The 15,150-nt window shown below is 39.2% G+C and overlaps 1 protein-coding gene across 1 annotated transcript in view; it reads left to right on the top strand.

The window, feature by feature from the left end:
• LOC126088273 (synaptic vesicle glycoprotein 2B-like) overlaps positions 1 to 15,150 on the top strand; it is a 75,965-nt gene that overhangs the window by 12,193 nt on the left and 48,622 nt on the right. The window contains exon 2 of the mRNA XM_049906403.1: positions 5,383 to 5,544. Coding sequence (XP_049762360.1) covers positions 5,383 to 5,544 — 162 coding nt within the window. The remainder of the gene's footprint in view (positions 1 to 5,382; positions 5,545 to 15,150) is intronic.

Genomic DNA, 15,150 nt, shown 5'->3' with positions numbered 1-15,150 from the left:
TTGTTCACCTTCAGATGTAGCAGCATTTCAATGTACTACGAAAATCCGACTGTTTGGGATGTTTGTCAATACGGCTAACTCTTACGTTCTGAATTTTTTCCTACCTGTGAAGAGAGATGGTTGCTAATAGGAACTTGAATTGTGAATCACATGCAGTATTCTCTTCACCATAAGAATAATACGAATATAAACATTTCCATGTATTCTTTCGTGTTTGCTGCTATCTCATTTAAATCCTGTCTGCCTAATAAACTACGAAACTAGAGTGAGACAACAGTAAACGCGGAAGAGTATACGTATCGTGTCATGTTTATATTCGTATTATTCTTATGCCTAATAGTGATACAGTCAGAAATGAAGCACGGCAACTGGCTAGATTTTTAAATCCAAGATGACTCTAATTTCTGTGCAAAATGTAATGTACTAAAGAGACGCCTGCAAAGATTTACAAACGGAGAAAAATTTTCGCTACACTCTCGTTCAGAACATCATCTATCATACGCAGTCTATTATTTGGTTCTTGTGGATCATTATCGAAGAAAGCAGCGGCATAAGTAACAAAAAATAGCAGTCTCTTGCCATTGTTTCGCTAATGAGACGAATCTGGTGGTAGCGCGCACAAAAGCAAGCCATGCCACGAGCGGCGACAGGCTGTAATCACGCACTATCAGAATGCGACAAACAATGCATGACACAGTACAGTAATGCATTTTCAGCTTAGAGTGACATAAACACCTATAACAAAGAAAACAGCACTTATCAGATCAAAACAAAATAAGCAATCGATTCAAACCAGACGAAGCGCGTGAAAAAGGAAGGGTACCCGTGTAAATACGGACGGAGCGCCTGACGCATAGCAAAGGCTATCTGGTAAAGCTTAACAGCTAAGCTTACGACTCGAACCAAACTACTGTAGCTGTATCGTCATTCATTCTACCTAAATTGTGTCTCATATTACAATGGACAAACTTTGTTTCGATTTGGAGGTGCGGCCTAAAACTTTTCCCTCCCCTTGAATTTCGAGTCTCAAATTTCAGGTGCAGCTTAGATTCGGGAAAAATTTTTTTCCTTGATTTGGAGTCTCATTTTTCAGGAGCGGCTTAGATTCGAGTGCGGCTTAGATTCGAGTAAATACGGTAAATTGACATAGTGCCAAAGCCCTTATCGATGAAAGAAGTATTACGTGTTGCACCCTGTTAACTGTCTGTGCTGTTGCTATTAACAGTGCACTCAAACACTCACAAAATATCCAATAATTCCTATTATTATGGAATCATGATAAATCATTATATTTAGCTTTTAATTTATTATACCTAATCTTTGCAGGAGTCTGCCTATTCTGCTGGAAGTAGTGCCACAGGGAGGATGTAATTGGTGGCTTTTCAGGTTAACGTTCAACATTTTCATGTTTCCTTTTCTTGGAGAACACTGGCTTCATACTATGTGAACCATAGCCATTCTTTTGGAACATGTACTTCAGATGTACTTATTGCTGAGGAACTCCTTCAAGGCAATTTCAAAGCAGCTTCCACTTAAGCTTTTTTTTTTTTTTTTTTTAAAAAGTTTGTTATGAAATTTGATCCCCATGTAATAGGGGCTCTTGTCTGCACTTTTTGTATTATTTCTTTCCAGGTGATAACCATCATCCCTCCTAGTATTGTATATGTGCACTTCTCTATTTAGATGATTGTACTGCTTGTATTTTAGCATCAGCTAAACAGTTTTATAGATATATAGTGATGGGAGTGTTAGTAGTTTCTTGATTTTGAAAATTGCTTTGCAGGACTCATTATATCTAAGCTTACACATGATCCTAACAGTCTTTTTTTGAAGGATGAATACCCTATTTACATGCTTGGCAGCAGCACATCCCCATGCTTCAATTCCATATGTGAGGTATGGATACACTAAAGCATAGTAGATTATACTCATTTGCTCATATTTCAGATATTGTGACATGATCACATTGCATAAATTGATTTACTTAGTTTTTGGCATAAGAAATCGATATGATGCTCCCAAGAGAGATGCTGATCTAACATTATGCCAAGGAAGGAAATTTTATCTTTCAATTTTATTTCTGAACCATCATCAGACACAATATTCCATGGCATTTCATCTTGTTTGTGGTGTATTTGAAATTCTACTAGTTGTAGAGTTGCTAACAATGTTAGAGATGATATTTTTAGACATACAGCTTTATAAACATACCGTAAGAGTCAAGATGTTAATTCTGTGCCACAGTGATTTCTAACTTTTATTCTTGCCTGCTGTAAATACTCTTTAATGGTTGCTGTACTTACCCAGTTTGTGAGCACTTTCTGCCAGACTGCAGTCTTTCTGGCAAAATCATTTTGCTCATCTCTTTTTTTTCTCGCTCTCTGGAGCATTTATTCAATGGTATATAGCTCTAATAACAGGTATTTCGACCTTCCGCAGCCACTTGTATTGTCCTAAAAACTTCTTAAGCTGTCATGTGATTTGATATTTGACTTGTTGAGAAAGGGTATAGGGAAGGAAAATGAATTTGCATTGGAGGTGAAGAATTCCTGGAAGCTTGCCAGAAAATGGTCAAGTACAAGGGGTAGTGGATCACAGTTAGGGGAATATTTGAACTCTTTATCATCAAAACTGGTGGTTCCCTCTCATCTTTGGATCTGAGTGACCTGCTTCCACTTTCAAATCTATCCCAATCTATCTCTCTTTCGTTCCTGAGTGAAGAATTAATTGTTCCCAAAAGTTAGGAACAGTTCTTCAGGTTTTTCTTGCTTGTGTGTGTGTGTGTGTGTGTGTGTGTGTGTGTGTGTGTGTGTGTGTGTGTGTGTACGTCATCAGAATTAGAATTCCGAGTTAAAATTCTTTGAAGGAATGTAAACTATTAGCTATCAAAAATATTTTCATTTTGTGCTGAAACTTCCCTTGCATGTTCATAATGAGTTTGGTAGCTTTTCAAACCAAAGAAAACCATTGACAAGCAAATTTTGGTCAGTCTTTCTTATATTTGAAGTTAAATTTTATACTAGTATTGTAATCATGCTTTTCACTACACTTATTAGCTTTCTTTGTCTGGGTCACAAAATTTAAAAATAATATGCTGATATGTATTGATGCTGCACAAATAGTTCATGCAATTATTCTTTATTGCTTATTCTGTGTAGCTTTTTGCCCTTTTCTCTAACAACAATATTTTGCTTAAGTATACTTCTGCTGTGGAGTCCCATAATTCAATTCCATAATTAAGAAAAGAAAAATGGTCCAATAGAATACAGTTCTTAGCATTTAGCTATGGCTTATCCTTGATAGCTATCTAAGGAAATACAGGATATTAAAGATATTATTGTTTTGTCCACATACAAAATAATACAGTTTATCCACTAAAGATCTTTATCTACATATATGCCAAGAACTTCCTAATCATTAGTTTCTGTTGCCAAAGTGTTACGTACACTGTCTTCACTGGTGTAGTGACATTCCCCTTCAACTGATTTGTGACCACATTTAAAATGTTGGTAAAATTTGTAACAATGCATTCAGTATTGAACATCACTCTGTAATCTTCCTATAAAAGTTCAGACATTTCCATAAAGCTGTCATGCATAATTTTACATTACACCATCTCTCCTGTAAGTTATATATTGCAAAAGCTGCCATGAACACTGTACCAACCTGCACTAAAATAACAATAATGATATTAACAGTGTCGTTACTCATGAGGTTGTGAGGGTTTCATTTCTGCTAATGGCATGTAGATAGCATTTTTTGTTTCTGTATGGTATGGCTGCCTACATTAAATATAAATATGTCCTGAAGTGGTAAAACAAAGAACTATATTTCTGAGGAAATAAGTTTATGTTCCAGCTGCAATTTTAATACATATCTTATAGTTATTTTATGATTTATTTCTATTTTTGTACCATTTAGATAAGCATAACTGCACACTTCTTTGCATTTCAAGCTATGTTCTGTGTCATCTCTTATTAAAATGTTTCTACATTCTTGTAAGCAGCATATCTCTTGAAGGATGTAACTGTGTCTTTTGCAACTGAGATTTTAATCAATATATTTTCTCTGACTCTATTAGGTTGGTGCATAAGTTTCTAGCATTTTTCCACAAGTTTAATAAACACAACAGATACACATAACAGAGACTTCAGACATCAATAATATATTCTCCTTCACTATTTAAAACAGTCTGCCAATGCTGGGGTAACTTTTTGATTCCATGGCTGTAGAAATCATTGATTTTGAGGCAAAGGATTCATCAAGCCATGCTCAGATCACATTTTCATCCAGAAAAGAAAATCCTTGAAGGTTGATTGATAGAGAGCAGAAAAGGTAAAAATCTGAGGATGCAAGGTCAGGTGAATAAGGTGGGTGCAGAATGACTTCCCCACCCAACACTTTTATAGTGATTTTTGTCAGCCTAGCAGAATTCAGGCAGGCATTATATGGAGTAGCATCACTTCATGCAGTCTTCCTGGTCATTATCCTTGGATTGTGTATGCAAGACACTTCTGTTGTTTTCGTTAAATGTCAGCAGTGATGGTACATCTTAGGGAAGCAATTCATAGTACACCACACTATCATGTTCCACCAGATGCATAACATTATGTTTTGTGGATGCATGCAGGTCTTTGTATGGGGAGTTGCTGCTTTGTTTGGGCTCAGCCATATCGTCTTTTTCCTTACATAAGCATAAAGACACCATTTCCCATCATCAATAAAGACAGGATAGGAATGGTTGGTGTCGTTCACAAGTCAACTAATGACAGGCAGGCAGAGATGCACTTATGACCACCTCCAGATTTTTGTGATTTGGCTTAGATCAATTTTTGAATCTTTCCCATAGCATGCAAATGTTGCACAGTGGTGGAATGATCACAGTTCATCACATCTGCCAGTTCTCAACAACACTGATGTGGTTCACTGTGGATTAATGTGTATAAATGGTCTTCATCAAACCCCAAAGGTTCTCATGAATGAAGAGTGTCACTAATGTCAAAGCACTCCTCCTTGAAATGAGAAAAATGATTTTTGTGCTATGATCTGTCCAATGACATTGTCTCCAAGTTCTTCTGGCTGCATTCCCTGCTGCCACCCCTGTATTGAACTCAAACAGAAGACTATGTGAGAAATGTTCTGATTTCTCCACTTGGCACCACATTTTCTAGTCCACACCTCCACTCACTATCTACAAATGACAAAATGTAAACTCAAATAACAAAAGTAAATTACAAATAAAAACTGACAATTGATAAACGAACCTGTAACAACAAGCAAAACACAAATGCTATGAACTTATACACCAACCTAATATTTCGTAGCTCCTCTCTCACATTGTTTCTGGAATTTGCCCTGTGGTGTAATTGTGTTCTTTCACAGGTTTTGGGAAATACAACTATTTGATACTTATTGTGTCACTGATGGCATCACTAGCTCAGCAGTTAAGCATATCAGCAATTTCATACATTCTACCATCTGCAGAATGTGAGCTTCAACTTTCCCCTGAAGACAAAGGGACTCTCAATGCAACAGGTTACATTGGTAAGAGAACTGTTTTATAGAAATGGAAGTATGGTAGATATAAATAATCATACAAATGAATACTTTTGCATGCAATTGACAAATTCATTTATTTATTTTGCTTTCTTTCCTTTTTTCTCAATTGCACAATTACACTTGACATATCACACTTCCAATATTGACAAAACTTTGATCCATTCTTCAGCAGAGAGATGCAGTTGCAGCACAATTAAAAGGGTAACTGAAATAATTCCTACATCATCTACATTTGATTTTTATTTACTTTGTTTTGTGTTATTCTGAGTTCTGTGAATCCCAACTCCATTAGAGTAGCTAGGATATTGAAAGAGTCACTGTTTCTACAATGTTTATGATAATGAATTGTTCATAAGATTTACAATTATGGATACAGTGGAGTACAATATGGTAGACTCATGGATAATACTCATATCAATTAATGTGACAACAAGAGATCAGAATTAATATTTACACATACACTATGAGACATTTATATTAGTAATATTTTAATATTTGAAAATCAATATATCTTTTATGACAAAAAATAATTTATATTTATGCTTGCACTAAATAGGACATTTCAGTTATACAATAAAAGTATACACACACTTGCTCATATGGTAAGAAATTCACTAATTAAATCAAAGAATGGAAAATACAGGATAGAATGTAACAATATTATGAAAAGGAAAGTTGCTACTCACCATATAGTGGAGATGCTGAGTCGCAGATTGGCAAAACAGAAAGACTCTCACAATTAAAGCTTTCAGCCATTGAGGCCTTCATCAACACTAGACACACATACACACTCACACACTCACACACACACTCATGCAATCACAACTCACACACATGACTGCAGTCTCAGGCAACTGAAACCACACTTCTAGCAGCAGCACCAGTGCATGATGGGAGTGGCAACTGGGTGGGGGTAAGGAGGAGGCTGGTGTGGGGAGGGGAGGGGTAGGATGGTGGGGGTGGCAGACACTGAAGTGCTGCAGGTCAGATGGAAGGCAAGGGAGAGGTGGGGAGATGGGGGTGGAGGAGTAGCGGAAAAGAAGTGAAATAAAAGTACTGGGTTTGGTAGTGGAATGATGGCTGTGTAGTGCTGTAATGGGAACAAGGAAGGGGCTGGATGGGTGTGGACAGTGACTAACGAAGATTGAGGCCAGGAGGGTTATGGGAACATAGGATGTAATGCAGGGGAAGTTCCCACCTGTGCAATTCAGAAAAGCTGGTGTTGGTGGGAAGGATCCATATGGCACAGGCTGTGATGCAGTCATTGGAATGAAGGATATCATGTTTGGCAGCTTGTTCAGCAGCAGAGTGGTCCACTTGTTTCTTGGCCACAGTTTGTTGGTGGCCATTCATGCAGACAGATAGTTTGTTAGTTGTCATGCCTAAATAGAATACAGCACAGTGGTTGCAGCTTAGCGTGTAGACCACATGACTGGTTTCACCCTACCAATCAGACTCAACCAGAGACCAATACTGAACATTGCCTAATTCAGTTCACTCCTTCATCTAACTGTGATCCACCCCCACTGCTCCCAAACCACCCCCTGTTAACTTACCAGAATTTCTTAACCTCAAACCTTGCCTCACCAGCATTCCCCAGATCCCTCAACATGCAAACAAACCTTACATCTTCAGAAAGAACTTTAGGCAACTGATCCTGACCTTATAATCCTACCTGCAGACAAAGGCACCACCACTGTTGTTTTGAACCACAAGGATTACTAGATGGAAGGACTTTGCCAGCTATCAACTACTTCCACCTACAAATCTTGCCACAGTGACCCCATTCCAGTAATCCAGCAGGATCTCCAGTCACTACTCAAATCCTTAGGGCTATCCCAGAACCTCTCCCCAGAGTCCATCTCTCTACTCACCTTTACCACTCCCTGCACTCCTGCCTTCTACATGCTTCCTACAGTCCAGTACTCCCGACTGTGGCCAGTTACTGTGCCCCGACTGAGAGAATATCTGCTCTCATAGACCAACACCTTCAACCTATTACCCGGAACCTAACCTCCTATACAAAAGATACCAACCATTTCCTCTACCGACTCTCCACAGTTCTTGTACCTTTACCACATGGTGCCCTGCTCGTCACTATTGATGCCAACTCCCTGTACACTAACATTCCTAATGCCCATGGCCTTACTGCTATTGAATACTGCCTGTCTCAACACCCGACAGATTCCAAACCAACGATCCCCTTCCTAGTTGCCATGACCAATTATATCCTCACACAAAATTACTTTTCCTTTGAAGGCATTACTCACAAACAAATCCAGGCTATGGCTATGAGCACCCGCATGGTACTATCCTATGCCACCCTATTCATGGGTCATCAAGAGGAATCCTTCCTAAAAACCCAGAATCTGGTTCAGATTCATTGATGACATCTTTGCTATCTGGATTGAAGTTGAGGACACCCTATCTACATTCCTCCAGAACCTCAACAACTTCTCTCCCATTTTGCTTCATCTGGTCCCACTCAATCCAACGAGCCACCTTCCTAGATGTTGGCCTCCACTGCAAAGCCATCAGTACCTCCATCCATATCAAACCTACTAACCACTAGCAACACGTTCACTTTGACAGCTGCCACCTGTTCCATACCAAGAAGTCCCTTCCATACAGCCTAGCCATCCATGGTTGTCACATCTGCAGTGAAGAGCAGTCCCTCTCAAATATACCGAGGGTCTCACTGAAGCCTTCACTGACCATAATTATCCTCCCAACCTTGTACAGAAAGAAATCTCCCATGCCTTATCTTTCCAGTCTCCCACCACCTCCCAAAGTCCCACCGTCTGGCCACAGAGGAGCATTTCTCTCATAACTCAGTACCACCCAGTACTGGAGTAACTGAATTACATTCTACACCAGTGTTTCAATTGCCTCGCATCATGACCTGAACTCAGAACTGTCCTGCCCACTATCCTTCCCACCCCTCCCACAATGGTATTTCACTTTCCACCAAACCAACACAATATACTCATCCATCCTTACACAACCCCTGTTCCCAATCCCTTACTTCATGGCTCATACCCCTGTAATAGATATACATGCAAGACCTATCCCATACATCCTCCCACCACCACCTACTCCAGTCCGGTCACTAACATCACCTATCCCATCAAAGGCAGGGCTACCTGTGAAACCAATCATGTAGTCTACAAGCTAAGCTCCAACCTCTGTGTTGCATTCTATTTAGGCATGACAACCAATTTGTCTGTCTACATGAATGGCCACCGACAAACTGTGTCCAAGACACAAATGGACCCCCCCTGCTGCTGAACAAGCTGCCAAACATGATATCCTTCATTTCAGTGACTGCATCACAGGCTGTGCCATATGGATCCTTCCCACCAACACCAGCTTTTCTGAAATGCGCAGGTGGGAACTTTCCCTGCACTACATCCTACGTTCCTGTAACCCTCCTGGCCTCAACCTTCATTAGTCACTGTCCTCACCCATCCAGCCCCTTCCCTGTTCCCATTCCAGCACTACACAGTCGTCATTCCCCCACCACACCCAGTCTTTTCATTTCTCTCCTTTTCCACTACTCCCCCCTTCCCCTCCCCACATCTCCCCTGCCCTCCTCCTGACCTGCAGCGCTTCAGTGTCTGCCACTCCCACCATACTATACTTCCCACTACCTGCACCAGCCTCCTCTTTTAGCTTTTGCAATGTGGTTTCTGTTTCCTGAGACTGCAGTCATGTGTGTGTGTGTGTGTGTGTGTGTGTGTGTGTGTGTGTGTGTGTGTGTGTGTGAGTGTGTGCGCGTGCGCATGAAATAAATTTTGCAGTGGGTATTGTATCAATTTGCTCTTGAATTTTGGTGTTTCAAGACCAAGACTTTTGTTGTCTGTAGGTAGGGCATTGGAAATTTTCCTGCATGAGGAATTTACTATTTTCTGCATAAATTTGTCTGTTACTATGTAAGTCTTGTTTTGATCTTGTATTGTGGCTGTGATATGCACTATTGGTTTTGAAAAGTGAGAGGTTCTTATTAATGTACATATTCGGAAGATGACATACTGAGATGTCAATAACTCTCTTCCGAGTGCCGAAATTTTTCTTTTCAGGGGCTGATTACTCCGTAAGATAATGCTGTAAAACAACAGTACATGGAAATATTGAAAGTAAGAAGCTCTGATGGCATTCTTATATGTATATGATGTGATTGTATTTAAGGCAAAAACTGCAGAATGATGTATTTTTGCAAGATTTAGGATCTGGTAGGGCCAATTTAATATGCTATCGATGTACATGCCTAAGAACTTAGCAGAGACCACTTACTTTTTTTCCCATACAGAGAGTCCATTACAGATAAACTAGTTGAGGATATATTAAATACACTGTCATACAGTGTCACTTTTTTCTACTAGTACCACTTCCATAGGATGTACTACAGAACTGGGCATATCTTCCATGCAAAGCATCATGCATGTATGAAGACAGACAAACCAAACCAGTGTAGTTAAATGAGACCTCACTTGATACCACCTGATTTGTCATTGCAATACCTGCTTGTTACCAGTGTCAGACATCCTAAGCATCTACCTTTCCTGCTGTATACAAGCCCAGTATGCAAAGACAGGAGAACCTGTTCCAAACACAATGTCAAGAAAAACGGTTTTCCATCTGGTAGTATAAAACTGTATTTTGTACATGTGTTAACACTTTGATAACTTCCCCTTTTTTGCCAAGCACTTAGTCCATAGTTTTTCTGGTGAGCTGATTATAGTCCTAAAATGGGATTTTGGAAGTCTGCAAAACTTATGTCTACAATTGTCATTATCTCTTCCATGTACTCATAACATTCCAGTCACAAATTTTGTTGGATTTCAGAACAGACAGAGAGCAGAGAATGTCATGTCTAGTGAATATGATAGGTGCTCCAACAATCAGTAGAGTTATCCCACTGACAAATTTATACCATGTCTTCATGAAAGAGATTCTTTTTATCCTTTCGCAATCCAGGCCTATTTCCTTGCATTTTTTGTTTTGTCTATAGCATCAGCAAGTTGTTCTTTTACCTAATGAAAAATCCATTCTGTATCATAGGAATCCTGTCTGACAGCTGAAATGGACTTTGTCTTTTTTGGTGCAGGGCCATTGATATCTATATATTGCTTTGATTGCTATTACATTTGTCGAGTGAAAGTGATGGGTCCATATCTCATCCACAGTGAAAAATAAATGCATAAATTCAGCAGGATTCTTTTTAAAATGGGCCAAATAATGCTGTTTATCTATTCCCACATTTGTTTTCAGTAAGCATTCAACAAATGGTGCACCCATCTTGTACAAGTCTCTCCCATAGTTAATTCTTTGGTCATTCAGATATATGGTACAAATTTGGTTGATATGTCTATTATTCAGCTGTTTCATGCACCTTCACTTGTGCATTACTCAATTATGTATTGGCCATTGTCTTAACATTTTTGTTGGTGATTGCAGCTTTGGGATCTCCTTCAGGTAATTTATGTCAAGAAAAGTGCAGACATGTTTTATGAGCCATCCATTTATAAACTGATGAAAATGAAGGATCAGATTCCTTACAAATCTTCATTAACAATAGCTGGTAATAAAACATCCAAAGCAAAGAATTTTTTGTGACACGGTACCCCAGTTCATTCATAATAATGTGAATGTGTCAGATCAGTAGGGTACCAGGTCTCAACAAAAAAAAGTCAAGCATCACTTGCAGCAGTCACAATATAAAATTTTTGAATTGTGTTTACTTAAATTTTTATGTGCAACTGTCTAGAATTCACCAGCTGCTAATTTTTGACTGTATCTAGTGCTTCTAAATTCACTACTTGTTTTTGTCTTTGCAGGGGCTTGACTCAAATGCACCTTTTGCTAGTAGATATGGCTAGGGATTGTCATTAATGTGACTGCAGTCTTAGGCAACTGTGAAACCACTCAGCCCCTTCTACAATGCTGTGGCCACATCTTCAACAGGCATTGGATCAACTGCTTTCCTCCTCCTGTCACATTCCACTTTAAAAGGTCTTTTCAGATTTTCATAATCATTTTCTCCGGACTCCTAGCAGACATCAGACCGATGCCTTTTTCATACCCTTGTGAGTCTGGAGCTTCTGCAGGGCTACTGGCAAACAGTCACCATTCTTGTAAAAGAGCTTTACTAGCAGTGCAAGCTCCTTCATAGAGATAGTCATGTTGGATGCTTCGGATGCAAACTGAGGAACAGCCATGTGCCACTTGTCTGGTGGTGTGCATATTCTGATGCTTACAGTGCCACTTGTTGGTCAAATGTTCGTTATTGTTATTATTATTATTATCATCCATGAAATTTTGCCCTGTGTCGAGAGTATGCTCTGCAGATTTGACATATTTGTGAGCTGTGTTTCTCTTTCTACAGCATTTTGAAACTAGAACTTCATTTATTGACACCCTGTATACAATCTCTTATCGAAATTTGGAACACCTACCAATTCAAAAAGAAAATGAAAAATACCTCAGTGTTAACTCCCTCTGAAAATTATCTAGAGTTAAGGATTGAACGTTTCTGTTAACTTCTTGACAAGTAATACTGTTCATTGTAAAACTGTATGACAATTAATAGTGCACTGGCCTCTGCTGTTACTGATGTAAACAACTACCTTCTTCAAAAAATGCAAAACTTATCAAGTTAACATTAAGATTCCAATAACAGATAAGTAGCGGACATTTAATATAACTCAGGAAGCAGCAACTTTTTTTCTTTTTAAGTAGAATCCTTCCATTTAATTCATTATGTTTCATTTAGCTGGCATAATCCCAAATAGCACTAAGCAAAATAGTGACAATTTATTGTTAATACAGTGCACAAGTATGTAAGAGTTACTTGTTTTGTAAATAAAACTGCCTTTTCTTGCTGCAATTTTATTTATTTTTTCTAGATATGTTTTGCCTTTTTCTTGCTCTAAGGCATCTTCAGTGGAATCTATAACGATACAGTTTTGTTATTTTTAGATTATCAAAAGGTTCATGTCACATTTTTTATGTAAATGAGTAATTACTTACAGTTTGCTGTGATCTGTGTTTCCTCTCATCTGGTTTGGAGGTCACACTATCACTTTATGAGAGGAAATGCAGATCACGGCAAACTGTAAGTAATTCTGCTCAGTCTTTGGCTCATCAGATGAGTGTTTTCCTTGGTAGTGTGTCGTATTTGTGCATTTCTCATTTGTTGCAAACAGGTCAAGATTTATTTGTTTTCCAAAAAGACTTTTTCTAGAATGTAAACGCTATATTCGCTGTAAAGAAACTTCTAAAGAAATGTAAACTCTTCCATAATAGGTATAAAACAAAGCATAGGGCCATAGATAAACAGATACTGAATGAAATGCATTTGTATGTCAAGAGGGCAGTGCACAAGGTCTTCATTGACTACTTTAGCAGAGTCATATCAAAAGATCTCTCAAAAAACACAAAGTAATTCTGGTCATATGAAAAGACTGTCAGTGATAACAAAGTTACTGTCCAGTCACTCATGGGACACAGAAACTGACAATGATGGCACTACCCCAGTTTACTACTTGCAACACTGCAAAAATGACTGGTACAGGTGGCAAGTTTAGTGGCACTGAAAATAGCTAAAATCACTAGAATTAAACAATCTCCAGCACCCGATGGGATCCTTGTCAGATGCTATACAGTATTTGCAGCTGAGTTAGCTTCCATATAAACCAAAATATATCAAAGATCCCTTGGACAGAAAACTGTGCCCAGTAACTGAAAAAAAAAGTGTAGGTCACACCCGTTTACAAGAAATATATCAGATGCAACCCACAAAACTGTCATCCAGTCTCATTTATGTCTATATGTTGCAGAATCTTAGAACATACTCTAAGCTCAAATATAATAAGTATTTAAAACAGAATGACCTCCTTCATATCAAGCAGCATGGATTCTAAAAACACTGTTTATTCGAAACCCAACTTGTGCTTATGTCACGTGGCATCCTGAAAGCCAAGGATTAAGGCTGCCAGGTAGATCTAGTATTTCTTTACTTCCTAAAAGCAGTTGACTCAGTACAATACCAATGTTTATTAATGAGTGTATTTTGTGTGGGGTACCATCAAACAAAATTTGTGAGTTGATTGATTGTTCCTTGATAGGCAGAGTGCAGCATGTTATCTTGCATGGAGAGTGATTAACAAAAATAGAAGTAACTTCAGGCATGTCCCAGAGAAATGTATTCAGATCCCCATTATTCATGCACTGTATTAATGAATTCACAGACAATATTAATAGCAAACTCAGACTTTACATGAATGATGCAGTTATCTATGATGAAGAATTGTCTGAAAAAACTGCAGAAATATTCCGTGAGGTAATATTTCAAAGCAATATGAAGGTTGGTAACATGCTGTAAATGTATAGAAATGTAAAATTATTCATTGCACAAAATGAAAAACATAGTATCCCGTAACTACAATATCAATGATTCGCAATTAGAATCAGTCACATCATACAAATACGTAAGTGTAATGACTTGTAAATATATGAAATTGAATAATCACATACGTTCAGTTGTAGGTGAAGCAGGTGACAAGACTTTGTTTCATTGGCAGGATACAGGAAAAAAGCAGTCAGTCTACAAAAGAGCATGTGGCAAACAACATTCCCCTGAGAGGAATATAAGCAATTGGAGTGTGCACATGTCAGCCCACCTTGGTGCACTGGTATGGCATACAGGCATGCACTTAGCTACTACAATCTCGCTGAATCCCAGACCAAAGGAAGCACTCCCATATGACAGCCACAGACATATGGACACTGGGGTGTGACAGGCTGTGTAGGTGGCCAAAGGCTGGTTTCTGGAATTCAGGGGGGTAGTAGGAATGGATACAGCCTGCTGAGCCATCTGGATAGTCAGACTTGTTCAACTCAACTCAGGACCGGAGGATTCAGCAGAGAACATGGCCCTGTACTCTGGGGGGGGGGGGGGGGGGGGGGGATGTGTAAGGATGCAGGAGTGGCTGAGGCTAACAGTACTGTCTGAGGGATGTCTGGGTGCCTTCCTTCTGACAAAATCCTGTCCTGAGAGTTCATGTGTCCTGCAACCGAGAGACAGAAGTATTTGATTGACTCGTAAACTACAACGATATCACAATCCCGTGCACCTCATTTTCACTGGGGCTTGGTCCACTTCATTGAAAATAAAACAGGGCCATTGCTGGGGGATGGCACTTAAGGCAGACAGGCCAGTGTCAGTGACAACTGCGAGTGGAGTGGTAGGCTGGGGATGGGTCAGAAGGGCAGCATCGGCTAGGTCACGCTTCATCTCCTAAAAACTGTCCATCATTTGGACACACCAAGGCATGAACGTTTTCTTTTTGTGCAGTCACCTTGGAGTGCAGCCATGAGGGACTCCTGTAGGTGTTTCTAAGGTAGTACCTGAAAAAGTTTCCCACACCAAAGAACCAGTGGCATTCATTGAAGGTTGTGGGTATGGGAAGTTAGTTATTGTCTGGATCTTCTTGGCAAGCAGTCGGGAGCCTGTGGCAGAAACAGGAATTCAATCTCTAGAGCACCAAAAAATGCACTTCACCAGGTTAATTATAACCCCTGTCTTCTGGA

The sequence above is a fragment of the Schistocerca cancellata genome, chromosome 6 (genome assembly GCF_023864275.1).
Source record: "Schistocerca cancellata isolate TAMUIC-IGC-003103 chromosome 6, iqSchCanc2.1, whole genome shotgun sequence".
NCBI classification, from domain to species: domain Eukaryota; kingdom Metazoa; phylum Arthropoda; class Insecta; order Orthoptera; family Acrididae; genus Schistocerca; species Schistocerca cancellata.
This window is presented reverse-complemented; position numbering and strand designations above follow the sequence as displayed.